The sequence below is a fragment of the Gorilla gorilla genome, chromosome 11 (genome assembly GCF_029281585.2).
Source record: "Gorilla gorilla gorilla isolate KB3781 chromosome 11, NHGRI_mGorGor1-v2.1_pri, whole genome shotgun sequence".
NCBI classification, from domain to species: Eukaryota; Metazoa; Chordata; class Mammalia; order Primates; family Hominidae; genus Gorilla; species Gorilla gorilla.
Window position 1 is genome coordinate 140,540,429 of NC_073235.2, and position 27,999 is coordinate 140,568,427.

The following is a 27,999-nucleotide window of genomic DNA, read 5'->3' on the forward strand; positions in this document are numbered from 1 at the left end:
TTTCAACATACCCATAGAAATAAGAAGCATACCTCTAATCATTTGTTTCCCAGAGGAATGATGAAGTGGAATTCCATTCTAGAATACATAGAGACAAAATTACTGCCTTTGATTTGGGGAAAATATAGAAAGGGTCACTTGAAATTCTAATTTTCAGCACTGGGCATGGTGGCTCACACCTGTAATCCCAGCACTTTGGGGAGGCCGAGGCAGGTGGATCACGAGGTCAGGAATTCGAGACCAGCCTGGCCAACATGGTGAAACCTCCTCTCTACTGAAAATACAAAAATTAGTCGGGCATGGTAGCATACACCTGTAATCCCAGCTACTTCGGAGCCTGAGGCAGGAGAATCGCCGCCTCCCGGGAGGCGGAGGTTGCAGTGAGCCGAGATCCTGCCACTGAACTCCAGCCTGGGCAACAGAGTGAGACCCCATCTCAGCATGGTGGGGGTGGGGAGGAAAGTAATTCTAACTGTCTCACATGTCCGTGTGAAGAGGCCACCAAATAGGCTTTGTGTGAGCAACATGGCTGTTTATTTCACCTGGGTGCAGGTGGGCTGAGTCTGAAAAGAGAGTCAGCAAAGTGTGGTGGATTATCATTAGTTCTTAAGGTTTTGGGATAGGTGGTGGAGTTAAGAGCAATGTTTTGTGGGCAGGTGGTGGATCTCACAAAGTACATTCTCAAGGGTGGGGAGAATTACAAAGAACCTTCTTAAGGGTGGGGGAGATTACAAAGTACATTGATCAGTTAGCTTGGGGCAGAAATAAATCACAACGGTGGAATGTCATCAGTTAAGGCTATTTTCACTTCTTTTGTGGATCTTCAGTTGCTTCAGGCCATCTGGATGTATACGTACAAGTCACTGGGAATATGATGGCTTAGCTTGGGCTCAGAGGCCTGACACTAACTTTCAGGTTTTTTGAAGTAAAGTCCTATCCAAAAGCTAAAGGTAAAGATCAGGCAGCTTTTGTAAATTAAAGGGCTTTCAGCTGTGACCAGTAAATTGCTAGCTGTTATGAAGCTTCCCAAGTTAAATTTAGAAACTAGAGTTATTTTTCATGAATCTTTTGGAACCTCAAGTGAAAAATCTCTGTTTATCTTATTCTGTAAAATCTCTAACTTGATATTATATAATTGGATAAAATTATTGTAGAATTTTAAAAGACTGGTCAAATTGTCCAAGTTTTCATAGATCTTCACTAGCAAAAATTTAGATAATTTAACATTAGTGCTCAAAATCAATTTTCTTTCACACTGTTGTATTAGATACCAAAGAGCACTTAGCTATATCAACTAGAATATATAGATAATTAATATGTTTGGAGATAACCAGAGATTTGGAAAATTGTAAATACCATAAGACAATCAGCAAAAACAGTGGAACTAAAAATTCCCAATTGGCTCTGCCTGATGCCAATCTATACTGGTCAAAGGAGACAATATGTGTGACTCAGAAGCTCAATGTAACAGATAATTTCTCTTTTAAAAAGTAGATCTCAACCAGTAATCTCTATACATGGGCTTAAGTACTGCTTTTTCAGTATTGACCATTGTTACGTATTATCAAATACATATGTGGCACGTAGTAGTAACATATTTTAACGTGGGCAGGACAGTGACCTTCTAAAATGTCCTGTTGTCATCTGGATCCTGTGATGTGCTGTACGTGACAAAGAGAATTAAGGTTGCAGATGCAAGTAAGATTGTTAATTAGCTGACTTTTAAGATTAGGAACTTATCCTGGATTATCTGGCTGGACTCAATCTAATTGCATGAGTCCTTAAAAGTGGTAGAGGAGGCAGAAGAGAGAACCAGAGAAATGGCATTGTGAGAACTCGACACGCTCCTGCTGGCTTTGAAGACAGAATGAGGGGCCGAGAGCCAGTGGACAGCCCCCGGAAGCTGGAAAAGGTGGGAAACAGGGGCTCCCTAGAGCTTCCAGAAGGAATGCAGCTTTGCTGAAACCCTGATTTTAGTCTAGTGAGATCTGTGTCAGACTTCTTTTTTTGAGACAGTCTTGCTCTGTCACTCAAGCTCGAGTGCAGTGGCGCAATCTTGCCTCACTGCAACCTCCACCTCCTGGGTTCAAGCAGTTCTCCTGCCTCAGCCTCCCAAGTAGCTGGGATTACAGGCATCCGCCACCATACTCAGCTAATTTTTTTTTGTATTATTATTATTTTTGTTTGAGATGGAGTCTCACTCTGATGCCCAGGCTGGAGTGCAGTGGCACAATCTTGGCTCACTGCAACCTCCGCCTCCCGGGTTCAAGCGATTCTCCTGCCTCAGCCTCCCGAGTAGCTGGGACTACAGGCATGCACCACCACACCCATTTAATTTTTGTATTTTTAGTAGAGATTGGGTTTTGCCATGTTGGCCAGGCTGGTCTTGAACTCCTGAGGTGATCCACCTGCCTTGGCCTCCCAAAGTGCTAGGATTACAGGCATGAGGCTTTTTTTTTTCTTTTTTTTTTGTATTTTTTAGTACAAAAATACAAAACGGGGTTTCACCACATTGGCCAGGCTGGTTTCAAACTCCTGACCTCAAGTGATCCGCCTGCCTCGGCCTCCCAAAGTGCTAGGATTACAGGCATGAGCCACCATGCCCGGCTTGGTTCATCTTTAATATCAGCTATTTAAGAATGCAGGCTCTGAAGGGCTTTCTTTAAAGCTTTACTGCACAGGCCTAGAGTGAAGCATTTACCATGGTGTTTGGCACAGTCAAGGTTTGCTGCTGCTGCTGGTGGTAGTGCTGTCATCTAGCAGTGTGTCATGGTGCATCTTTGTTAGTAACCTTACCCTGACTTTGTTGTAATAATCTGTTGTTTTACTTCATTCTTTCTTAATTTATTTTTATTCCTCTTCTATTAATGTCTGTAACCTGCTTCAGTATTTATTAGAATAAGGCAGACCATAGGTTGGCTTGCTAGTCAGGGGACACTTGATTGCAAATAATAGAAACATAAACTAGCAAAAGTACAAGATACAAGAAAATGGAAATGAACGTACATAGTTGAATACTCCAGAAATGAATTCAGGTGAAGCTAGATTTGCTTTCTTCTGGGTTGGCATCAGGCTCCGCACACATGAGGGCAAAGATGGTCACTAATAGGTTTATCTAATTTATGTAATTCTCTGAGTTACTAGTTCGAGGAAAAAATCGTGTAACTCCAGCAAAACCCCGGGGAAGACTCTGATGACAGGCCTGGGCTCCACAAACACCCATGAAGTGAAGAGTGGCCAGAGAACAGGAAACCTGATTCTCCAGTGAGAAGCAGAATAAGCAGGAGGCATTTTTCCCTCATTTTATAATACAAAGGCTTTGTTATACAGACTTTAATTATGTTTGTATACATAAACATACGCCGACATATATGTATACCTACATTCACAGTAAAGTCACTAGCTTTGGCTTTCTAAATGCTTCCAACACTGTCAGATGCTTCAGATGTGAAGGATTCGTTTATGCCTCTCTCAAACACTCACATTACCCTGAGTAATTAGGAATGGTTCCAGTGTTCACTAAGAATTACTGGGAAGTAGGAACACAGGCAATGTTAAGAGGTGGGTATATGACTGCTTATTTGACCTTTTAATTTAGGAGTAGTTTTATTGCTAATATATTAGGTATATACGATCTTTTTATTTAGTCTAAAATATAGTCTATATAAGTCTTATATGTCTAAAATAGTTTTAGACTTACAGAAAAGTTGCAAAAAATACCATAGGAAGTTAATGTCTGCCATTCATTCCACTTCCCCTAATGTTAACAACTCCTGTAACCATAGTAAATTTATCAAAACTAGGAAATTAACACTGGTGCGATGCTATTAACCACAAATCTTACTCATTTTTACCAATTTTCTTCCTAATGTTCTTTTTCTGTTTTAGGATCCAATCCAGTAGCCCACATTGCATTTAGTTATTGTGCTTTCTTCATCCTCCATCCTTCATCTGTGACAGTTCCTCAGTATTTTCTTGAGTTTCATGACTATTGTCATGGTAGTGAATTGTTTTATCTTGACATTTGATGAGTATTAATTGGTTATTTTGTAGATTACCTCTTAATTTGGATGTATCTGATGTTTTCTCATGATTAGATTGAGCTATATGTTTTTATGAGTACCACAGAAATAAAGTCTCTTTCTTAGCACATCATACCTGGGGATAGTATCTTTTACAGGTGATGTTATCCTTGATCACTTGGTTCAGGTGGCTTCTGCTGGGTTCCTGCACTATGAGGTTAATGGTTTTCCTTTGTAATTGAAGGAGCTCTTTGAGAGTATACAAATATGCTGCTCCTGAAACATTTGGTCACTGGTTCTAGTATTCGTCAAATCTTGGCTGAAACTGTTATTCTTGTGGTGTTTGCTTAATGATGATTTTGTGTGTCTCTCATCCCTTCTATATTTATTACTTGGAATTTTTCTGTAAGGAGGAGCCACACCTTGTCCCCTGTTTATTCAGTGTTTTATATCAGTATGCACTCGATGTTTATTTTGTTCTGTGCATTATAATACTATTCTTTTCTTACTTCATTGCTCACATTATTCCAGCATTAGCCATTAGGAGCTTCTTCAGGTTGGGGTCTGTGTCCTTTTGAAAAACCCATTCTCTTTTAAGTACTTATTTTCTGGCATCACAGGATATTTTTGGCTCATCTTGTACATTCCCTGCCCCAGCACTGGACTCCACCACTTCAACAAGCTGTTTCCTTTTATTGGAGAATAGTATTTAGAAACGAAGACCTGGTCAGGAGGTTTGCTTGTTGCTGTTGGAGTTGGTCTTAGGCTCTCTCAGTAGATATAGCTGGGAAATATGTGCGTGTGTATTAATCCAAGCAAACAGACAACGCTTGTATTTTGTCCCTGTATTTACAGCTAGTCATCAGCACCATATATATGTGTGTGTTCATACTGATACTTTGAATTTCTGTCCCTTATTTCTACCTTATACCAATAGTGAGAAAACTGGCTCACGTTATTCACAATTTATTTATGTATTTATTTGCTCAATCCTACTATACACGTAAAGTCATTACAGCGTTGCTAAACCATGGCCCTGTGAGAAACAGATTTACTAACTGGAGTACGTCATTTGTGTACAGTTCTTTTGTCTTTTGCTCTTTTGTCTAAATGTGCTTAGGTTATGTCTTTTATTCCTGATCCACCCAGGGTGGCTATGTTACACATTTGTAATATAGTCTCCTAGAGGTTAGGGGTTCCTTCAGTTTGTATGTCTGACATTTCATGTCCAGCTCTAGATGGACTTGTCTCTTGTTTGTCTCTATGGTATTGGGGTATTTTAAAATTTTCATGTCTAGAGTGTTAAGAGTTCGTCTTTCTGGAGATTGTTTCATGTCACCCGTAGGCCTGTTCATCAGCCTCCCTCTTGGCTCCACGATTTTTCTCAGTCTGCCTTTGCTCACACTAAGCATGTGACTGGCTGAGGGTAGTATAGGAGTGTGAGTTGTGTAGTGGGATTTGGTGGGAATTTTTTCCCTGTTACTCAATTCCTTTGTAGTTGGAAAATTCTCCAAGTAATGCTGAGGACAGTTTTATATAGAATTTATTTTTCACTTCTTGTTTTTTGTTTGTTTTGTTTCTTGGGGGAATAGGGAGATAGGCAACTTCTGTTCTCAGCTACTTGCAAGTGTTTTGGTTTTAACAGTGGGACTTCCTGCAGGACTTGAAAAATTGATAGTTGATGAACCTGAGTTCCCTGAGATACTGCTGTTTTTGTTAGTGTTTATCCAGCAATTGCACGATTTAAACAACTCACAGAACTAAGTTGTTATTGCTTATAAGCATGTTATCTTCAGAACCACTGATTCATTATTGATAATGATTGAAGTTCAGCCTTTAAATTGCAGGCCTGATAGTGAGGACACCAGTGGAGTCTTCCCCTTCATATCGGCAAGTTATTGAAAAACTATCTGTAGAATATTTGATGCTTTTTTTCCTTCCAGTACTTAAAAACGTTCCATTGTTTTCTGGTTGCATTATATCCCATGAGAACTCTTCTGTCAACCTTACCTGTGTTCTGTACATCAGCAGTCCCTAGCCTTTTTGGCACCAGGGACTGGTTTTGTGGAAGACAATTTTTCCATGGGGTGAGAGGGGGATGGTTTAGGGATGAAACGGTTCCACCTCAGATCATCATTCTCATAAGAAGCGCAACCTAGATCCCTTGCATGAACAGTTCACGGTAGGGTTCACACTCCTATGAAATCTCATGCTGCTGCTGATCTAACAGGATGCGGACCTCAGCCTCACTTGCCCACCTCCTGCTGTGAGGCCAGGTTCCTAACAGGCCATGATCTGGTACTCCTGTGGGGTTGGGGGACCCCTGCTATACGTAATGTCTTCTCTCTCTGGCTGCTTTTAAGGTTTTCTCTTTATTACTGGCTTTAGGCAATTTGATCATGATGTGCTTTCACATATTTTTCTAAATGATTTTTGTGCTTGGAGTTTGGGGATGTTCTTGGCTCATGGGTTAATAGAAAATGTTCCACATAGTGGTTTTTCACATATTTCCCACCCACCTTCCTCCAGGGGCTCCAGTTACACCTTAGAGTTGCCACCTGGAGTTGCCTCATGGCTCTCTGATGCTTTGTTCTTTTATTGTTTTTAAGTTACGGGATGTAATAGCTACTTGGAAATCATTTGCTCCTGTTAGTTCTTGCTTTTAAGTTTTGTTAGGCAGCACCAGAATAGCCTTTGTAATTTTTACTGACTACAGAGAGGGACTTGCCCTTCTAATTATGCTCTGATGTTCTGTGTATTTCAAGATTTTTCCACTACGGTTGGTGGGAACTGGAACTATTCCCAGCTGGGTATGGGCTCTTAGGCTCTTTTCCCTTGGGTAGTGTCCTTAGATGTGTGGGCTGAGACTCAAGTGGGACCCTCTGTGATCTCTCAAGCGCATTCTTTGCGCAGCTCTTTCCTCTCTGGTACTATGCCCTGCCAGCGTTAACTGCCTGGCTTCCCCAGACTCTCTTTGGGTTTCCTTTCTCCATCTGTGGTCTGCAAACTCCAGGAAGTGAGCAGTTGTAGCACTCACCTTATTTGTTTCCCTGCTCTCAGGGGTCCCTGCACTTCTTGTGGTCCACAGTGACAACTGTTGTTTCATACATTTTGTCCAGTTTTTTAGTTTAAGATGGGAAGGTGAGTCCAGTCCCTGTAACTTCATCTCGGCTGGAAGCAGGAATCTTATGTTAATAGTGAATTTTTAGCAGTGTTGACCAGGCTTTGGCTGTATCTTTAGCCCTACTGTGTATGCAGTAAAGCACTTGGCCATCTCCTAATCTCTTCCATTGTTTAACCTAATGCCTCTCTAGATTGAGGTACCCTGGGAGAGGAATGATTTTCCATGCTACCTGTGACCAATTAGAAATACAGATACATCAGACTACAACTTTTGAAGAAGGGAAGCCCATAGTAGTTGCTAAGGAATCTCTTACTTAGACCCAGGGTACAGACAGGAAAATCATTAGGAGAGAACATGCCTCTAGGTGTGTGCCTTACTTCAGCATTCTCCAGAGAACTGTGAATTTCTAAAGCATGTGAACTTGAGAAATAGGCTTTGTCTTCTTAGGAAAATGTATCCTTTAGGGGGTGTTGAGAAAACAGCAGTGACAGGGGCCTCTGGCCTTGCCTCCTTGCAGTCAAGCTTCAAAGAGAAAACGTCGGGAAGAAAGACTCCTGCTGAGCCTGATGAAAGAGGAGTCCCAGTTGCCAACCAAAAACATGCAGCCAAAGTCCACAAGCTACAAGTAGAAAGGGTGGCTCAAGCCAGAGTCCCTGGATATGGAGGGTGAGTGATGGTTGCAGAAAGATGCAGGTTCTTCTCCCCCACTATGACTGGCCATCGCCTAGTGCAAGATGTACGGTGGCCCTGTCCCAGGGCTGTGCTGGCAGCCACCCTTCCCCACTAGCTGTGCTGCTCTCACATGGCACGGCCTCTGGATGCCAGGCCTGTGCTCGGGCCTGCATTTCCCTTGTGCCCTTCTCTCCACCCAGCCCTCAGGACTGCCTGGGCTGCATTTTGTCCAAAGTCCTTTGTCTCCTTACTTGCACTGCAGCTGAGGCAAGTGTCCCTCGTTCCGGGTGGCTCCTGTATTGTGGCGCTCATGTCATTGAGAGTTTTAGAGGTCACCCCCTAGATTCACCAATTGAAGGGCAGGGCTTGTCGATCTAACAGTGTCTTGCACATAGGGACACAAATGTCTGTTAAATGAAGAAAGTAGGGATGCCAGGCCACCCAATGGGGTGTATCTCCTAGGGTTCAAGAACAAGGGCTAATCAAGTCAAGAGAATGTGTGCCCTCCCCCACCATCTCACCCCTCACTCAGAACACTTGGGGCCCCTGCACAGGTGGCAGGCATGCTGGCCCTGAGTGCCCTCCCAGCCTGTGTTAGAAGAACCAGTGGATGACCTCGCTGTCAGCTGTCTCCCCTTCTCTGAGCTTACTGCAGGTGGCAGCAGCCTCTCAGCCACAGACTGTTCCCTTTCCTAGGAGAAAACGTTGGTCACTCAGCAATGCTGTGCGCTTGCAGCTTCCACCACAAAAGAGACAGCTGTCGCCGCAGCACCAGGGTGGTGATTCTTCCCCCTCCAAGGGCAATGGTGCATTCCTTAGCACAAGTATAAATTTACTGTTGCTAAGAGTTCTCGGAACAGAATAATACAAGAAGGAACCACTGCAAGTGAAATCCAGCCACCAGTAATGCCGAGAGGCCAGGCCTGTGCCTCCCAGAACCTGCTCCTCCCTAGGCTTCCCCGGCCCATCTCCAGAGCGCCCTCCTTTCACCACTTTACATAAACGAATGTACCCAATATCCCCCATCAGTTTTCCATGCAGCTGCCAGAGTGCCCCCAAAGCAAACCTCATCTCAGGACTCTGTGGCCAGGCCCTCACAACCTCCTGCCAGGCTCTCGCTACCTACCCATCAACAGCAAGACTCCCAGGCCATCTCAATCCCCCCAAAGAGCCCTGTTCCTCCAGCCCCACGGCTTCTGTTCACCTGCCGTGATGTCCCCGCCTCTGCCCACCCACTCATCCTGCAGATCTGGAGCAGCATTCCAGGGCCTGGTAAGTGTGCGCCATTTTGGGTTACTACGGGTCTCGCCAGGCGCGGCGGCGAGTTTTGCCCCCCACGCTCCCCAGCGCCTGCACCTGGGCGGAGAGGTAGATAAGGCTGGGAGATCTTAGCCTTTTGCAAGGCAAGCACCAGGCAGGAACGCCCAGAACCTCGGAGGAGGAGGAGGGGAAGATCCCCAGGTGGAGACCAAGGTGCCGCTCACGCTGAGTCGTCTAGGAGACCCTCCCTAGTTTAAAAAGTGTTTATTTGCTCGGAGAACATTTCAGGAGGCCTTCCTGGGACCCCAAGTGTGCCGCCCCCCGGGAGGGGCCTGGAGACGCCCGCGCGGCCCCCCTGCAAGGTTTTACCGGCCCTGGGCGCCGCCGGCCCTGGCACCCACCCGGGGAGCCGCAGTGGGCCGGGCCGCGCGGCCGCCGCCTCCCACCGCTCCCGCGCCCGCTCCCGCCCCCGGCGCGTCTCCTCCGGGCCCGCGCCGCGGCGGGCTCAGTCCTCAGCGGGGCGCGTGGCGAGCGGACTCGACTCGGCACCGCTGTGCACCATGGCCCGGGCCCTGTGCCGCCTCCCGCGGCGCGGCCTCTGGCTGCTCCTGGGTGAGTAGGGCCAGGGGTCCCGGCCGAGCTCCCTTCCCCTGGCCAGCCGGTGTCCTCTAGGGGAGAGGAGGGGAGCGGGTGGGAGCGGGTGGGGGCGGGCGCCGCGGGCGCACAGATCCGCTGCCCTTGAACGCGGGCCGCCCCGGTTCCAGGCGGGAGGCCCCAGGGCACAGGGGAGGCGGAGGGCGCGGACCGGTGTTGCGCTTCTCGCCGGGGAAGGGACGGCTTTGGGGACGTCGGAGAGCGGGCATTCTGGAAAGCGTGGGGCGAGTCAGCCCTGCACACTGGAGAACTAGTTTTCAGAAGGAAAAACAGGACGCGGGGTTCCCCAGCCCCACACCTCGTTTCTCAGGCTGTGCGCCGCGGTGACTGCCGGCGCAGGCTCCCTTCCCTAGGCCGTCCCGCGTTGCAAAACCTGCAGACAGGCACCTTGCAGAAGACGCAGTGTTCGGGAATCAGAACCACAGCCAGTTTGTATGGAAATTAGTCAACACTGACAATCTGTCGCCTGCAGCAGTTGCTTGTTTGCAAATCACGTCTTTTGCAGAAATGAGGCCAGCCCTTTTCGGGACATTTCCATCGCTTTTTTTCTTTTTTCTTTTGGTTTGCTTGTTAACTTGGCACTTTTGGCTAATAGAAATTTAAAGAAGGACGGGTCCCTTGGTGAAGTGGTGGAACATGTTTGGCTTTCCACTTGGAGGGAGAAGTGGAGATTAGCAGCAGCCCCATGGCCACAGGAACTGGCCACACACTCGGCAAGAAACGGTGCTGTTCACTTCCCTTGTCTGTAATGTGTTCCTAAAATGCTAACTCAAGCCCCTTCTAAACCGCTTTGGTTATTGCATTATTCCGTGTATTTAGCTACCTTTTAACGGAAACTGAATAGGTTACTGGCGTGGGAGAACCCAGTGTCCCTGGGAAGGCCGGAGCAGTTGTTTCTGGTATGTGTGGCCTTTCCCCGGAAACAGTGATGTTGGTCAGAGGCACCTGCCGCACAAGACCTCTTTGGCGCTGGCACTGGACAAGCAGGGACCACCGGCGCTGTTGTAGCTGGGGGAGCGGTTCGTGGCCCAGCGAGGAGAGGGGCCAGGTCTTCTTGGGAGCCATGGATTTCTGGTCCCTATTTGTAAACCTCTCCAAGGGGTGGCAGATCTGCATAGAATCCTCAGAGGCCGATATAATATAATCTGAAAGCAGATCTTGCCACTTTAGAGTTTTGGCTGAAGTTACGTGGAAAGCAGAATCTCGCAGTAATTTTATTCTCTCCATTTGGCTTGACATGGCCTTCACTATTTTCGTTTCCTAAGAAACAAACATTTCTTTGTTAGCAAGGCAGAGAGCTGGGTTGTGGAATATTTTTTACATAAATAACCAAATAAATAAACGTTCTTTACTAGTGTCCAGAGGCTGAACCCTCTAAAGCTTGTGTAAATAAAACACTATGTCACGATCACATATAAAGACCTTCCTTGTTTACCAAGAAAACTATTCATGTTCTGCCGAAAGTCCAAAGTCCTGTAATTTTAACGTTATTTTGAGTGGCCTGGCTAATGTTATATCTTGGAAGAACAAACAAAACCTTATGAGGTTATCAGCAAATTAATGTCATTGGAGCCCAGCTGTAATTAGTAGAATTACTGAGCACAGGCTGTTTCCTTCCCAAGCTGTAGCACTAGCCAGGTCTCCTTGGTGATGAAGATTTTGCTACCCAGAATGGCAATGTGGAATTTTTTTAAGTACTCTAGTTTACAGGTTTAAGAACTTATCTGTGACAATTTTACAGTCAAGCTATTTGTCTTAGGTAGTTATTAAGACTCTCACAATCCGGCCAGGCATGGTGACTCATGCCTGTAATCCCAGCACTTTGGGAGGCTGAGGTGGGTGAATCACCTGAGGTGAGGAATTCGAGACCAACCTGGCCAACATGGTAAAACCCCGTCTCTACTAAAAATACAAAAAAATTAGCCAGGCGTGGTGGCAGGCACCTATAATCCCAGCTACTTGGGAGGCTGAGGCAGGAGAATCGCTTGAACTCGGAAGGCAGAGGTTGCAGTGAGCTGAGATCATGCCACTGCACTCCAGCCTGGGTGATAAGAGTGAAACTCCGTCTCAAAAAAAAAAAAAAAAACTGAGGATCCATATATAGTTGTTTTCCCTCTGAGCATCCTGTGTACTCTTCTGTTTACTGGAGACTCTACATGCATTCTGAAAGGTTTGTGTATAGACACCGAAAAGCTGTTCGTTAATCAGGAAAGAAGGATGCGTTAGAAGCCACTGGTTTTTCGAGTCCATCTTCACTCAGGGAATGCTGGCTGGTGCTGTCACACATGAACTCAGTCACCTGTCCTAGGAAACACATGCCTTCCTTGGCTGTCACGTGGGAGCCAGGGGTTTTTTTAATGGCTGCAACATTAATTGAAATATATGACTTTATATAAATACAAGTAGAATTGAAATGACGGGGACATCACAGGAAATGCTATGTGACTGCTTCAGATTGCCATGCGGTTTTAAATCTGAACACAGTTCTCATGCCAAAGTCCAAATCTGAAGGATTCTTATTTGTTAATCAACTCAGTGTGTTTGTTTACCCTCTCTGTGTGTCTAGCTGCAGGAAGAAATTTCTGGATTTTTGTCTTCCTTCCATAGGCGCATGCCTGTCAGTGTGCTTATTACCAGTCCGAGGCCAGGGCTGTTGAGAAACATTTATATCAACAGTGCAAATGGTAGATTCAGCTCCAGGAAATGTTTTAGGTGGAATCTTTACTTAAGACTAGTTGGAAAAGTCTGTCCTGATTTTTTTCCCCAGAATGCGCCCATTTCATAGCTTCTAATCAGTTACAACTGGCGTCTGGCTGACTGTGTGATGCAGGTGCCATGTGTAGTGTGAATTCCAGCAGAAATGCTGAGCCCAGAGAGTGAAGCCCCTCGGGCTTGCCTGCCAGTGCCCCTGCCAGTGCCCTCGCCCCCAACTCAGGCCTAGAACCCCTCTTTCCTGATGGTCTTTGTGGTATGGTGGGCTGGCCCTCAGTGGTCCCTGAGCCAGGCCTGGCCATCCAGATGGTCCCAGGGAGGAGACTGGCCGCAGGCTGGACAGTCAGTGTTCTGCTGGAACCACGGGGAAAAGCTGCGTCTTTCCTCCAGGCTGGATCTGAGTGGGGCTGCCACAGTCTACCCTGTGAGCCATGGGGGAACACCTGTCCGTGACATAGAGTACTCCTGAAGCCTTTTGAGCCCCTAGATCGAGCTCATGGGGTACACATTTCCATCATGTGACCCATAACGTTTGAGATGGGTGTCTGTCCCTTGCAGGGACGGCAGGCTCAGGGGGCTCCCAGAATGGCGTACCTGGGGGACTGTGGGAATCCTGCCCAAGAGCCTCCTCCTCCACTGGGAACCCAGGGAGGCCTCCTGAAAGAGGAGGTGCTACAGCCAGGAAGACAGTGGGAGCTGGGAAGGGGACAGGGGAGCCCGGGCTACAGTGGCCCTGGTGGCTCCAGCACTTGCTGGACCGTGTGCCCACTGCCCCAGCCCACCAGTTTCTTGGTGGCAAATGAAGAGGCAGAGATGGTGCTGCCAGGGCACTGTTCAGTTCCCAACCTGCCATACCCCCTGCCTACCTCTGACACATCCCACAGCAGACATATGAAGCCCTGGAGGGATGTCCTTGTCCCCAGTCCTCTCTGCTCCGGAACAGGAGGACCCTCAGCTGGGTGATGTTCCTGAAGGACCTGTTTCTCCTTGGCGAGGAGGATGCATCAACACGGCCACCATAGGAGGGCTCCCAGCCCAAACAAAATCGTACTCACTTCACCAAATGACGTTATTCTGTTCAGGAAAAATATTTTTTCCCTAAAATGGTTTATTTCAGTAATTTCTGGGGCATCCAAAAGGCATCACTTTAACCATCTTTTAAATCACGGCTTCTGGGTGGCTTTGTTGGAGCAGGGTCCAGGGGGACACACTAGCCAGATGTGGCAGGAGTGCAGGGCTATGGGCCTGAGTCACAGCCCCCCCGACTCTGCGTTCTCAGCTCTCTCGGTGACTCCTCGCCGTGCTCCGAGAGTGCTTCACTCCCTCCCATGTGCAGTCACACGGTGGATTCTCTGGGACCGAGAACCAGAATCCCAAAACCCCAGGCCCCGGCCGTCCACTCTGCCCTCCGCCAGGGTTAGCACCACCTCCACCCCTCACAGGGACAACTGCCCAGCCTCCCAGAACCCCCACCCCACCTGCCACCCCAGGGACAGGGGGTCTTCCTCTGTGCCCCCAGCAGACCCTCAGGGTACGTTAGTGTCAACCCCACACATGCCATGTTCAGGCCCCCAGGCCTTGGCTCCGGGGAAGCGGCTCCTGAATTAGCTGAGAGTTCTGGGAAACCACGGGGGCAGGAGGGGAGGCAGAGTGACCTGGCCCGTGGCCTGGGCCAGCTCACTCCAGGGGGTGGGGTACAGCTTGCCCAGGAAGCCCTGCCCCCTGTTCTCCCGGACCACGTATCCCCACACGAGTCTCAGGAAGGACTGTCTTGAGTCTGACACCACCTGGGAGGAGAAAAGTCAGTGACTTGCCCAACCATGCGAGTGTTTGCATGGTAGGCCTGCCGCTGTCGGGTACCCTGGCCCCAGGCCGGGAGGGGAAGAAGCCTAGAAAGCACTGCCTCTTCAACGGACACTTGGTGACTGACACCCGGGTTGGCTCTCTCTGCAGGGATTTTCTTGCCTCTGGAGGAGACAGTTGTGAGAGGGAAGACGGGGAGGTGGATGGATGAGGGAATGCCGGGAAAGCGCTGCACCGTTTCTCCTGGAAACACCCATCTGCCACCTCACACACGGGACACACGGGGTCAGGACTCTCACACACGTGGGACACCCAGGGTCAGGACTCGGAGGGGGCAGAGGACAGGGGTGTAGAGCAGCCTGCTACGGTAGGGTGTCCTACACAACCCAGGGCAGCTCCCCCAGAGGATGATCCCACACCAAATGTCCGTAGTGCCAGGGTGGGGCAGCCCTGCTGCATGTCAACCATGTAGACATGTGGTGCTTCTTAAATGCAGCAGGAAATAAACAGGACACCACGGAGCACAGCCCTGAGGAGCAGCGGCAGCACAGTCCAGAGGGCAGAGGGCAAGGACGGTTGTGCAAAGGCCCTGCTTTTTGGAAGTTCCTGGAAGCCTTTTTGACTGAAGCATGGTGGGGAAGAGGGCTTTGAGCCGAAGCTGGTGCTGGAGGAAAGACCCATTCTCTAAGCATTCAGATCTCATTCCTAGGGCAGTGGGAAAACCTTGAAGGACATTAAAGGGGGTGACAGGACAGAAGGTGTGGTTTAAAGGAGCCCTCAGCTGTGGCCCCCAGCATGGGCAGGAGGCCAGGCAAGGATAGGAGTGGGAGGGTTCCAGGGAGTCCTGGAGGCGAAAGTGATGGACTCCAGTCCCTGGGCCTGGATGCAGGAAGTGAGGCAGCACTGAGGAATGAAGAACAGTACCTGGCAGAGCTCCTGGGGGAGCAGGGAGGGCAGGGCAGGGGAGAAGAGAGGAGAGGAGGAGAGGGCAGGGGAGAAGAGAGGAGAGGAGGGGAGGGCAGGGGAGAAGAGAGGAGAGGAGGGGAGAGCAGGGGAGAAAGGAGAGGAGGGGAGGGCAGGGGAGAAGAGGGGAGGGGAGGGGAGTAGAGAGGAGAGGAGGGGAGGGGAGGGGAGGGGAGGGCAGGGGAGTAGAGAGGAGAGGAGGGGAGGAGAGTGCAGGGGAGGGGAGATGACACCCCAGGCCACAGCCAGGGCTGCCAGGAAACATGGGAGCCCCAGGCAAACTGGAATTTCAGATAAACAAGAAGCATAAGCCTGTCTCATACGGTATCGGGGACATACCTCAAAAACCACCGTGTCTCTGAGATGCAGATTTCGCAGGGCCTCCTGTCACCTGGCAGCCCCGTCCTCAGCAGCCACATGGGGTTCAGCGTTCCCCTTGGATTCTGAGGGGTGATGGTACGTTGACAGGAGTCTGTGCAAATCAAGGGTTCAGAAAGAGGTATGGCCAAGAGAGGTGTTTCTGGCGGCAGCAGGGCCTGGACTATGTCAAATCCTTGCTTGGAGGGGTGACCAGTGAGAGTGGGTAGAAACAGGCCCAGGCTCCTTGTGAGAGGCCAGAGAGGATGGCCAGGGAGGACAGGGAAGGAAACGGGCCCCAGGCACCACTGGGCACCTTGACATGATTGGTGGTGGGGGGAGGCAGATGGCAGGGTCCTTTGCAGGAGAGGCAGCAGCGAAAGCTGCCCTTAGGAGGCAGCGAGAAGGTGAAACCAGAGAGCATGCCTGTGTAGGTTTCCTCCAGTGCCTTATGGTTGTAAATACACAAACCTTTGATGCATCTGGAATTTACCTTAATGTCCTAGCAATTTTTATCAATGGCTAAATATTTGGGGGATTTTCATGGTAATTGCACTGAATGTATTAACTGGTCAGGGAGGATTAAATCAAGACCACCGGCTCAAGAAACAGCAGTCTGTTCCTCCACCCGCACGTCTGCATCCAGGCCCTTCCACAGAGATCTCATTTCTCCTGCAGATGACTCAGTGTCTAGGAATCCGGGGCTCTGTGGCCACTACTGAGAGTGGGATATTTTCCCCCATTTTATTTTCTAGCTGGTCATCGCTGGGCTAAGAGGAAGCTCCTCTTCTGTGTGTTTGTTTTGTGACTGTTGTCGCCCTGTGCCTGTTTTTTATTTTAGTTTTTTTGCTTCCTGCTTGGTTCTTCAGGCCAGTCATAAGGTCACCCGTAACCTAGGGTGGTCCTGCCACCTCTTAACAATTTTCCCTGTTTTGTTCTGCAGTCGTACTGTGTTGGAGAGTGACTCACTGCTGAGTAGGGGAGTGACAGCAGCTGCCTTCCTTTGCTGCTGGCGATGGCAATACAAGTGACCCTTGAACAACGCAGGGGTGGGGCACCGAACCCCCACATGGTCAGAAATTCGAGTGTAGCTCTTGACTCCCCCAAAGCTTAACGATTAATAGCCTACTATTGAGCAGAGGCCTTACTGATAACATTATCTGTCAGTTAACCCATATTTTGTGTGTTACATGTATGTATACTGTATTCTTTTTTTTTTTTTTTTCTTTTTTTGAGACTGAGTCTCCCTCTTTTGCCCAGGCTGTAGTACAGTGGTGCAATCTTGGCTCACCACAACCTCCAACTCCCGGGTTCAAGTGTTTCTCCTGCCTCAGCCTCCCCAGTAGCTCAGATTATAGGTGCCCGCTACCATGCCCGGCAAATTTTTGTATTTTTGGTAGAGACAGGGTTTCACTATCTTGGCCAGGCTGGTCTCAAACTCCCAACCTCAAGTGATCCACGCATCTTGGCTTCCCGAAGTGCTGGGATTACAGGCGTGAGCCACTGTGCCCGGCCTATACTGTATTCTTATAATAAAGTAAGCTAGAGAAAAGAAAGTGTTATTAAGAAAATTAGACCCAGCATGGTATCTCACGCCTGTAATCCTTGCATTTTGGGAGGCCAAGGTGGGAGGATCGCTTGAGTCCAGGGGGTGGAGGTTGCAATGAACCAAGATCACACCACTGCAATCCAGCGTGGGCAATAGAGTGAGATCCCATCTCAAAAAAACCCATAGAAAATATGTATACTTTTCATTAAGTGTAAGTGGATCATCATAAGGTCTTCATGTTGAGGAGGCCAAGAAGGAGGAGCAAGAGGAGGGATTGGTCTTGCTGTCTCAGTGGCGGCTGCGGCAGAAGAAAAGCTTCATGTAGGTGATCCACACAGTTCAGAGCCATGTGGTCAAGAGTTAACACCTTAAACCTTCTGTCTTTCTTCTTTGGGGCCAGATGCTTTTTTATTGTATTTTTGTGGGGGTGGGGGTGGGAGAGGGATGGAGAATGCATCTTCTTCCCATGTGTAAAGTAAGCTTTTGTCCTGTGAAGGAAGAACCGTTCGATGTGACACAGCAACCTGCCCAGCTGGACATTGCCTCGGTGCTGGCAGGCCGCTGGCACTGGTGAGGCTGTGACACAGGAGAAGTGGTCAGAGGCTGCGAACCTACCGTGTTTCTGGGATGAATGGAGTGTTTCCTCATTCCTGTGCAGTCTTTCGGCAGTCTCAGGTGTCTGTTGGCCTCTGTTTGTTCTGAGTGTGGCTTTGTTCTTCCTGAGTGACCTTGCCCTGTACTTTACCTTGGGAGTTTTATTACCAGCATTGGGTTTTCTTCCCAAGATACAGGTTGTGGACCCTTATTCTTTCCCTGTGTGCTAGGATAGTCAGGATGATGGAAATAAGCAGTTCCTTGAAGATCTAGAGGGTCTTCATTTTCACCTGCAAAACCACTGGGGCCAGGCTCCTTTTCATGGTGTAGAAAATTGGCAACCTTTTCAGTATCTTTCTGGTGTTATTGGTCCCCTTGGGTTTTCTGTCTTTTTTTTTTTTTGGATGGAGTCTTGCTCTGTCGCCCAGGCTGGAGTGCAGTGGAGCGATGTCAGCTCACTGCAACCTCCACCTCCCAAGTTCAAGTGATTCTCCTGCCTCAGTCTCTCAGGTAGCTGGGATTACTGGTGCCTGCCACCACGCCCAGCTAATTTTTGTATTTTTAGTAGAGATAGGGTTTCACCATGTTGGCCAGGCTGCTCTCGAACTCCTGGCCTTCGGTGATCCACCCACCTCAGCCTCCCAAAGTGCTGGGATTACAGGCATGAGCCACTGTGCTTGGCTGGGGTTTTCTGTGTCTTGTAGCAGTGATGTTGTTTTACATTTTCCTCTGAAGTTGTTCATTTTATCCACATATCATTATGTGAACAATTATTTTTCTAATTCCCTCTACATCTGTGAACATCTGTCCTTTTTAGTGCAATTTTGTGAATTTGTATTTTCATGTTATTTCTTGATCAGAATGGACAGTGGTTAATCTGTGATTAGTATCTTCCCCACTGATTCCCTCCCCCCGCCAAAAAAAAAAAAAAAAAAACAGTTCTTGAGTTTACTTACTCTACACTTTTTCTTGAATGCCTAACGCATTTCTTTTTGTTCTTTGCTGGCGTGGGAATGAAACGTCATCGGTTCTCTGCTTGGCAGCTTGGCTGGATCCCCTGAGTTTGCCTCTGCCTTGTGCTCATGGTTGATATCTTCTGGATTCTCTGTATTTGTGGTTTCTGTTTCCTCTTTAGCACGTGAATTGTTTGGAAGCAAGTTTTTACAAATCTCAGGGGCTCCGGCTTTTTGGTTTCTCTCCCGATACTCATTGCTAGTTTATTGCACTGTGGTCGGGGGCAGAGCGGGAACCACAACCATGACTTAGTGTGCATTGCGGGTTCTTTCTTGGTCTTACAAATTTTTCGTGTTGTAAATGGCCCGTAAGCCCGTGGGAGGAGTGTGGCGTTTTTATGTATCCGTCCCGGTCATCATATTAAATTTAATACTTAGGGCCTCCGTATCCTTATTTTCATCTTCTCCATCCATGCGCATTGTGTGAAAACCCTGCACTGCGTTTGTGATCCTGCCTGCTTTCCCTGGGCACGTGTTGCTGCGTGTTCGTGCAGGGGAGAGGATGGGGAATTCCATATGTGACCCTGCCAGTCACAGCTGCATGGTGACTTCTTATAGCTCTGTCCCAGTCATTGCTTTTTTAATTTTAATTGCGGTAAAGTATACACCACATAAAATGTACCATCTTACCTATTTGTAAGTGTACAGTTCTATGCCACTAAGCACACTCACGCTGCTGTACAACCATCGCCGCTATCCATCCCTAGAAGTTTTTTCATTTTGCAAAACTGAAACTCTGTCCCAGTTAAACACTAACCGCCTGCTGATTTACCACCTCCCCCAGCCCCTGGGACCCACGATTCTACTTTCTGTCTCTGACTACTCTAGGAACCTGTATTAGTGGAATCATACAGCATTTGTGACTGGCTCATTTCACTTAAGGTTCTTCCGTGTCGTAGTGTGAATCAGAATTTCCTTCCTTTTGAAGGCCAAATAATATTCCACTGTTATGGATAGACCACACTGTGTTTATCCATTCATCCATGGACACGTGGGTTGCTTCCACTTCTGGCTGTTGTGAATCAGGCTGCTGTGAACATGGGTGTTCAGATATCTCTGTGAGACCCTGCTTCCAGTTCCTTTGGGCATATACCCAGGGCATATACCCCGGATCATCAGGTGGTTCTGTGTTTAATGTTTTGAGGAGCCGCCACGGCGTTTCCCTAGTGGCTGTGGCATCGTGCGTTCCCACCAGCCGTGCACAAGGCTCTGGTTCTCAGGGGCCGTGTGAGGCCACCTCTGCCACACTGCAGGCTCCCCAGCACGCGGTGGGGAACCCAACCTTGGAGAGCCGAGCCGGGGAAGAAAAAACGTCTCCACAGCCTTGGCAACACTTGTGATTTTGTTTTCGGTGGTAGCCGTTCTAACGGGATTGAGGAGCCATTCGTTACTTCACAGGCAGACAGCAGCAGCTTTGTCGGGGACAACATTGTGGTTTCTCGTTGTCTAGTCTTTTGTCTGTGTCATGTCCCGCCACCCACCTTTTGGATGTTCCCCGGAGTCACTTAGCTCTTTGACCTGGTTTAACATCTGGTTTTCTTGTGGATTTTAATGTTGTTTACCAAATCCCAGGGCCTGCCCTGAGGGCCTGGTGACCCTGGGCAGGCCGTTTCCCATCCTGTGCAACTCTGATCTGCAGGATGGGGTGGTGTGGGAGCACCCATGTCCCTGCCTGAGGACTCTCCAGGCCTCCGTGGGGGCGGTAGCAGGGCCTGGCCCATGTGGTGCCCTGGTGCTGCTCACCCGCCTTTCTGGCTTTAAGTATGCTTGGAGCTCATCTAACATCTTATTTTCCATTTTCTGTTTCTTAATACTTACAGAGGCTTCCTACTTTTTCTCCAGGTCTGTATTTTCCTTGTTCTTCTCTGGTAATTTGGAAGGTAGACAGTCAGTTTTTAGTTCAACCTGTGTTTTATTTTATGACTTAAAAAAAATGAGGATTTCTTGGCTTGTCAACTTCAGAAATGAAGAGTGCCTGTTGACAATGTGTAGAATTTTACTGAATGGCAGTCGGGGGCAGGACCAAGGCTGGGGAGGAGGATGGAGGGTGCTGTGTGCAGTCAGGGGTCTCCCACCAGGTTCCTAAGGTTGGAGGTGAGGCTGGAGGCTGCCACAGTTATCCAAGTGAGGACTCGGAAGGGCCTGGGCATTTCCAGTAAGAGTGAGCAACACGGACGCAAGAGAGGGACAAAGAACTGTGCACAGCCCAAAGCGGGCACTTCGTGGGGGTAGAGGCTCTGAGCCCGAGAGAGGGGACAGTGGGCTGGAATGCAGTGCTTTGCTGTCTTTGAGGACCAAGATCAGATGACAGGTGGAGGAGAATCTACTTGGTGGAGGCTTTGGCGGGGTAAGCAGCTGTGTGGGTGGGAGAGGAACAACCCGGCCCTGGCCCACGGCCCCGAGGACCTTTCCTCTTCTCGCAACCGCCCCTGCACTGGCTGCTCAGAGGTGTCAGCGGATGGCGGGAGTTTCTCAGCCTGGACTTGAGAAGTTGGAATGAGAGGGTCTTGCCAGAGAAAGGAGAGCACCTTGGGGCTTCAGCCAGCTGACCCCTAGAGAGACAGGACTTTAGACAGAGCAGGGGCAGGGAGAGGAGGAGCTCAGACAGCTGAGTGCTTTCACTCTAGAGGATGTCAAGTTTGACCTGGAGGGAAGCAATGGGGAGATATCCTGGCCACACAGGAAACGCCAGGCCATGGTTGACACCTCACGCAGGCACTCGCATGCCTGAAACGGACCAGGCCATGCAGGGAGCAGACGCTCACTGGGGACAGAGGCCTCGCAACCCACCAGGGACAGATCGTGGCAACTGAAGGGGCCCTGTTCAGGAGAGCTAGATGTCAGGGAGGCAGCAGCAGGCGTTCCTATGGGCTGGGGAGCTCTGGGTTCCTCCACCGCCCCCGCCCCCACCCCAACTCCCTTGGGCCCTGGGCACTTCTACCCTCTGGGACAGTCATCCCCAACTCTCTCGGTCCTGCCCCTGCCAGTAAAATAATCTGGACACGCTCCTCCAGGATTTGCTTATAAATTAGACCCCTGTGCCACTGCGCTATGTGTTCTAAAATGTATGCAAAAATAGGCTTCTTTAAGCCCAGGAAGTCAAGGCTGCAGCGAGCCAAGAGAGCGCCAGTGCACTCCAACCTGGGCAGCAGAGTGAGACCCTGTCTCCAAAAAAGAAAGAAAGAAAACCACTAGACACGGTGATGGTTGTACAACTTAGTGAATTTACTAACAATCATTGAATTGTCTATGTAAAATGCGTGAATTTGTGGTATATAAATTATACTTCAATAAAGGCGTGTTTTAGAAGAGAAAAAATATAGGCTTCTTTGAAAGGAGGGATGCTGAGAATCGTTTACTACAGTCACGACCATCTTTCCACCCTCCCGCAATGGTATCATCCATGCCTTAAGGACGTTAGTGGTTCTTAGCGGGGGCTTCAGGATTGAGTATGGATCGAGCCTGCGCTTAGATGGACGAGGCCAGCCCCTCAGCCAAGGAGGGCCTGGCACGGGGAGGAGAGGCAGCTCAGCAGCCTATTCTCGGCCTGCCCTGGTGCTGCCGGGGGCACCTCGTGCTCTATCCAGTCCGTGCCCCTTTGCGAAAGTCGTCCACTCAGTGACGGTGATGATGGCCACACATCCACTCTCCCAGGGCCCCTGTGCTGTTGGGCATTAGTGTGGGGTGGCCAGGTGACTGCCCAGGTCGTGGGACTCACGCGTGCCCAGTGAGAGCCCCCAAAGCCTCTCCTGGGAAGCCTGAGGGAGGCAGACACCTTGAGGAAGCCCATCTGCAGCCAGGGCTCCTGCCCAAGGGTCTCAGAGCCTCCACAGACATGGGTCACCCACAGCCTTTGGGGCAGGTGTTGGGGTCTCCACAAGAGGTCTCTGACCTCACCATGCCTCCCACGTGTTCTGAGATGAGTGTGCCAGGGATTGCATCCAGGCTCTACCACTCCTGGGCTGTGTGACTCTAGGCAGGCTACTTAACCTGTCTGAGCCCCTCTGTCCCTGCCATAATGGTTATTGGCAAGGATTAAATAGGCTAATGGTGGCCAGGCACTGTGGCTCACGCCTGTAATCCCAGCACTGTGGGATGCTGAGGTGGGACGATGCCCAGGAGTTCAAGACCAGCCTGGACAACGTGGGGAAACCCCATCTCTACAAAAAATAGAAAAATTAGCCAGGTGTGGTGGCATGTGCCTCTGGTCCCAGCTACTCGGGAGGCTGAGGTGGAAGGATCGCCTAAGCCTAAGGAGGTCAAGACTCTGCAGTAAGCCATGATTGTGCTGCTGCACTCCAGCCTGGGCAACAGACCAAGACCCTGTCTCAAAATCAAATAAAATAAACAGGCTAATGGGTGTAAGGGGCTTAAGACTGGACTTGGCCTGTGAGCTGCAGCTACTAGCATCCTGGACTGGCTGGTGGGAGGGGAGCAGGGAGGCTTCAGGCATTTGCATGAACTTGACCTAGAACCTGACCTGCACTCTCCGTTTAGCCACCACTCCAGCTGGGAGGAGGACAGTGATGGGGTCTGAGATTCTCTCTCCACAAACCTAAAATACACAGCTGCAGAACTGGCCTTTCCTGCCCCATGTGGCACAGACCAAACACGGGCATCAAGTGCATTTGCTGAGTTTGAGACCCATCAGCTCTGTGCCCCTTGTCTCCTTAGAAAGCCCAAACACCTGATGAGCAGTGTCCAGGGGTCCCCTGTGGGGGGCCCGGCTGCCCCGTCCTGCTGTCCCCACCCTGTCACTTTGCTTGAGGGGCCCTCCACCTTTGGGGTGCCTGCTATGCATGCTCATTTCAGGGGCGCTGCCCTGCTGTGGAGAAGGAAGCCGTTGCTCTGAACCCCCCCAAGCAACACTGAGTTCCTAACTTACGCACAGCTCGAGGGAAGGTTTCTGTCTTAACACGCCGAGGGCCGAGTGAGGAACGCAGCCGTCTACCCAGCAACCTCTGCACGTGGCTTTTGAAAGACATGAGTTATGAATGATTACATTTGCAGTCACACAGAGGAATGGAACCCATTTGGCCCTGAGTGGCTTGTTTTAAAACTTTGGCAATTTTATCCTATTTTAAAACTTTGATGTTAGCTCTCTCTGCAAGGAAAGAAACCACATCAGGCTCGTTTAAGAAAAACCCAAGCATTCTTCGCCTGTACCTAAAAAATGAAACTGGTTTCCAGATTTGCCTGAACAGCTGCCCCTGGCCTCATCCCAGCTGTGGGACTCTGGGCTCCCATAGGGTGGGAAAGAAAGGGCAGCACTGGTCAGGGAGGGCTCTGTCCCTAAGGAGCAAGGGACAATGGGCTGGGTATGGCAGTCCCGCCCCTTGGGAGGCAGAGTGGCTCTAAGAGAGGTGGGGGATGCAGCATCCAGGAGGGACCAGCCCAGAGCCAGGCCAGGGTCAAAGCCACCGGACCAGCCCTGCAGCCAGACCAGGACAGGGGGTTGCATGGGTGGTGGAAGCTAGAACTGGCTGGGCTGCAGGATAGGAAGGCCCAGTAGGTTGGGGGCAGGCAGCTGCTCTGGACAGCCCAGGGGACAGCAGAAGATTGACCTGAATTTGACAGGGAGGGCCACCCTGTGGCCTGGGGTGAAAGGACCACTGTCATTGTTTCTGGCCCCTGCACCTGCATTCCCTTCACTTGTTGGAGACCCCACCAGAAGGAGCAGCTCGGCCTCCGCACGGGGACTGGCTCTGCAGGGCAGTTGTGCAGACCCCGCTTCCCAGACCCTCCTGGGGACTTGGGAGCCACCAGGGTCCCTTTACCAGATCCTCCACTGCTCACACCAGCCCCAGTTGGTTTCTGTTGCGTGCAGCCAAGGATCCCGACTGAGGCACAGACATGCCTGTTCATCTTCATTTGTCTTAAAAGCGGCTCTTCCAAAGCAGGAGGGGAGTCTGCAGTGGTTCATGACCCTGACACCCAATCTTTCCACTCCAGGCAGGATAGCCTGAGGCACGCTTGCTTCACTCCCAGGCAGAATGGCCACTGAGAAATCCGGGTATGGCCATCTTATTTGCTGGCTCATTTGACAAATATTAATGTGCAAAGCTGCTGGGTGCCAGCATGAGTCAGAAAGGAGTAGGAGATGAGAGGGCAGCCAAGAGGGTTCTGAGAAAAGAAAGAGACCCTCCACCAGCCCTCGGTGAGGCTCTGAGGAAATGGGCTGGGGGGCAGGGTAGGGGGTAGGCTTCCCATAGGTAGGATCAGCTGGGGGCCTCTCGGAGGACAGGGCAGCGGAGGAGGGCAGGTGGGACTGGGACCCAGGATTCACCAGAGAAAGGCAGTGGGGGGCGGGATGCCAGGAGCAGTGAGGGATAAACAGAGGGACGATTCTCCAATTGCAGCTGGACAGGCAGCCTGGAATTCCTTCCCTGAGTTGACAAGTCAGTGTCTGAGCCCTCCTGAGCTCCTGGGAGCTCCTGGGGCATCACTGTCCACAGTAGGTGGGCTTTCCTAGGGGGCATCTTGATGGGGCAGGTGTCAGAAATAGCCCCTTCCCCAAGGCTTCCCTGACTGGGGGTGAAAGAAGCCCCCAGGGTGGGGGGTGCATCCACAGCGGGCCCAGCCAGCCCCAGGGTGCACTCACGGTGCTGGTATGGACGTGGTGGGGACACACCTGTGCTGTCGGGAAGCAGCATGGACTCAGGTGGGTACAGAGCCTCCTGAGGTGTCCCCGGGGTGCCAGAGGGAGGCTGTTCTGCCCTCAGCCTTCCCCGGGGCAGATACAGCTCCCTCTGTGGCCACAAACTCCAATGCTGGGCACTCATGCCAGGGGTCGAGGGTGGGTGACCCACTGGAGTGAGGTGGGGGGACTCTGTCTCGCTTGCTAGCAGGTCCTGTCCTGAGCTCCTCCGTGGGGCTTTTTCCAACTCCCAGACTTCCATGCAGGCCCGACCGCACCCACATCACTCCCTGGCTTCTTGGGCTAAACATCCCTGATTCAACACACCTGGCTCTTTGGGACCCATTCATGGCCTCAGCCCGGTGCAGGGCTCAGCCTTTCTGGTCAGCACTCTGCTCTCTCTAGCAGCTGTGGGCTGGGCCAGTGCCCAGGTGTGCAGTGTGTGGGATCCGTTCACCCTGACACACCAGCCATTGGGCCTGGAGTGGTGCTCTGCGACAGCACCCCCACCCCACCCCCGCGTGGCCACCTGCTCGCCCTCCCCCAGGTGCACCTCCAGGGACATCAGGCCATTCCCTGTACTTCCCGCCTCCCATCTGGTGCCTAGCCCCACAGCCCCAGGGGCGGCCAAGTGCTCTCTGGTCCATACCACTTCCGGCCATGGGACCTGAGGCCCAGTTCTGAACCTCGAAGCCTCAGTTCCCCCATCCGTAAATTGCTGATCGCAGTCAGATCCACTTTGAGGCGGCTGTGTGTGAAGAGCTCCGGGGTGCCCGGTGCATTGGGGCAGCTCCAGTTCCTCTGCGTTTTACTCAGCAGTCCGAGGGGCGCCTCGAGCTCACACCCGCCCCAGGCCACGTGCCGGAGACTGGTACTCCAGAACCCCTCGCCCAATCTGCCTGCCCAAGGGCAGCCACCTCTCCTTGGGTGGGCTCCCTGGGCCCGAGGCTGCAAGGGGCAACTTGGTGTCCTCAGTCACAAGGCCTAGGGGGCCAGGCAGTAGGCTGCAGGGGCTGGGTGCCCCCAGCGTCTCTCAGGGCAGCTCTGGCCTCCCAGTGCCAAGCTCCTTCCGGGAATTTGGAAGGGCCAGGCCGGTAGGGGTGGGGCTGGGGGTCCCCCCTGGGCAGAGGATGTGGCCTGGGGGGAAAAGGAGGGGGACCTGGGGACAGTGGGAGGGCCAGGAGCCAAGCCCTAAACAGGGAATGCAAAGCCCCTGCCCCCAGCTGCCCTACAAGGTGGCCAAGAAAGAGGCTCAGCCTGAGGAGGAAGAAGAAGCCTGGTGGGTGGGGGGACCAAGGGCCATGCTCTCCCCCCCCCCCCCCCCGGCCAGCAGTGAGCTACGGGGGAAATGAGTGAATCCTGATTCTGTGCGGGGCATCGCTGGGCAGGTCACTGTTGCTCTGGTGTATGGCTCGAGGCAGGAGGAGGGAGCACAGTTCATGCTTCCATTTGTCGGCTCGGTTCATAGCCCGCAGATATTCAGACAGGAGATGTGCCTGCAGCTCCTGGGCTGGGGGGCACAGCCCAGCCCAGCCCATCCCCAGGTACCCGTGGAACAGGGGCAGCCAGAGACTGTCTCCGGGCCCCTCTCATGCTGCCCATGCCTGGGGCAGCCCGGTGGCATAATTGTGGGATGGAAAGTGCCCTGGCCCAAGCTGGCACAGGCACTGAGGGCCAAGCCACCCTTAGCAGGCAGGGAGGGCCTTTGCTAGGTCACAGAACGACTGATGAAGAGCGTCTGCTTGGAGCCGCAGTCGCCCTCTCCAGGGGTTGCTCAGAGGCCCTGTTCTCATGGAGTCCGGGCTGCAGGGGGCGGGCGGGCTGGCGGTGATGCCCCTAGGCCTCTGCTGCAGCCCATCATCTCTTCATGGTCATGTCTATTTCAGCCCATCACCTCTTCATGGCCACTGCCTGCCAGGAGGCTAACTACGGTGCCCTCCTCCAGGAGCTCTGCCTCACCCAGTTCCAGGTAGACATGGAGGCCGTCGGGGAGACGCTGTGGTGTGACTGGGGCAGGACCATCAGGTGAGTCCCATGGCCCCTGGTGGGCAGGACACGGTTGGGGAGGGAGAGGGGGCAAGCGGAGGAGGAGTGGACTACGTGGGGGCTGTGGAAGATCCTTCCTAGACCCCAGAAGTGTTCTTCCCCCAGTGGGGGGGGGCCAGTAGCAGGTGGACGTGAAGAGTGACGGTGGGAGGAGGCCACGTCCTCAGTAATCTGGTCTGGGGATGGAGGGTTCAGACTGGGCCACGTCCAGCCAGAGATGCTCGTGGCCTCTCCAAGGGCAGGCGCCTGGGGAATGACTGAGAGTAGGGTCTCATGCCCAGGGTGGCCGGGTCTCTGACTGGAGCCTGGCTTCAGGGACATCCCTGCTGATTCCCTCTGTCCCTGTGGTCAGGCCAAAGCTGTCCTTCCTGGCCGCGCCCTGTCCAGGGCTCAGAGCTTCTGGTAATGGAGCAGGCTGTCACCACCCACAGCCCCCAGCAGGATGGCTTCAGCCGAACCCTTCCCCGCCTGGCCCGATCCTCCTGCCCAAGGGCCCTTCTTCCTGCTTGAGGGGCTCCCTCATTGCCTCCCTCAGCCTCCTGGGTGCTGGGCCCCCATCAGCAGGTCTGGGGGTTCTCCCCAGCAGGCCCAGG

At 51.2% G+C, this 27,999-nt stretch overlaps 1 protein-coding gene and 1 non-coding gene across 3 annotated transcripts in view; both read left to right on the top strand.

Annotated features, from left to right (window-relative positions):
* The first annotated feature begins 8,828 nt into the window (after positions 1 to 8,828).
* Positions 8,829 to 27,999, top strand: part of RAMP1 (receptor activity modifying protein 1) — a 53,316-nt gene continuing 34,145 nt past the window's right edge. The window contains exons 1-2 of one of the 2 annotated variants that reach the window (XM_055379878.2): positions 8,829 to 9,090; positions 27,247 to 27,385. In XM_055379878.2, coding sequence (XP_055235853.1) covers positions 27,261 to 27,385 — 125 coding nt within the window. In that variant the 5' untranslated portion in view covers positions 8,829 to 9,090; positions 27,247 to 27,260. Of the gene's footprint in view, positions 9,091 to 9,478; positions 9,691 to 27,246; positions 27,386 to 27,999 lie in introns of those variants that run through there. The other variant, XM_004033426.4, reaches the window with a different exon arrangement.
* LOC115933854 (small nucleolar RNA SNORD55/SNORD39) lies at positions 19,946 to 20,024 on the top strand. The gene has a single exon (XR_004069700.1). It is a non-coding gene; the product is annotated as a small nucleolar RNA SNORD55/SNORD39 (small nucleolar RNA).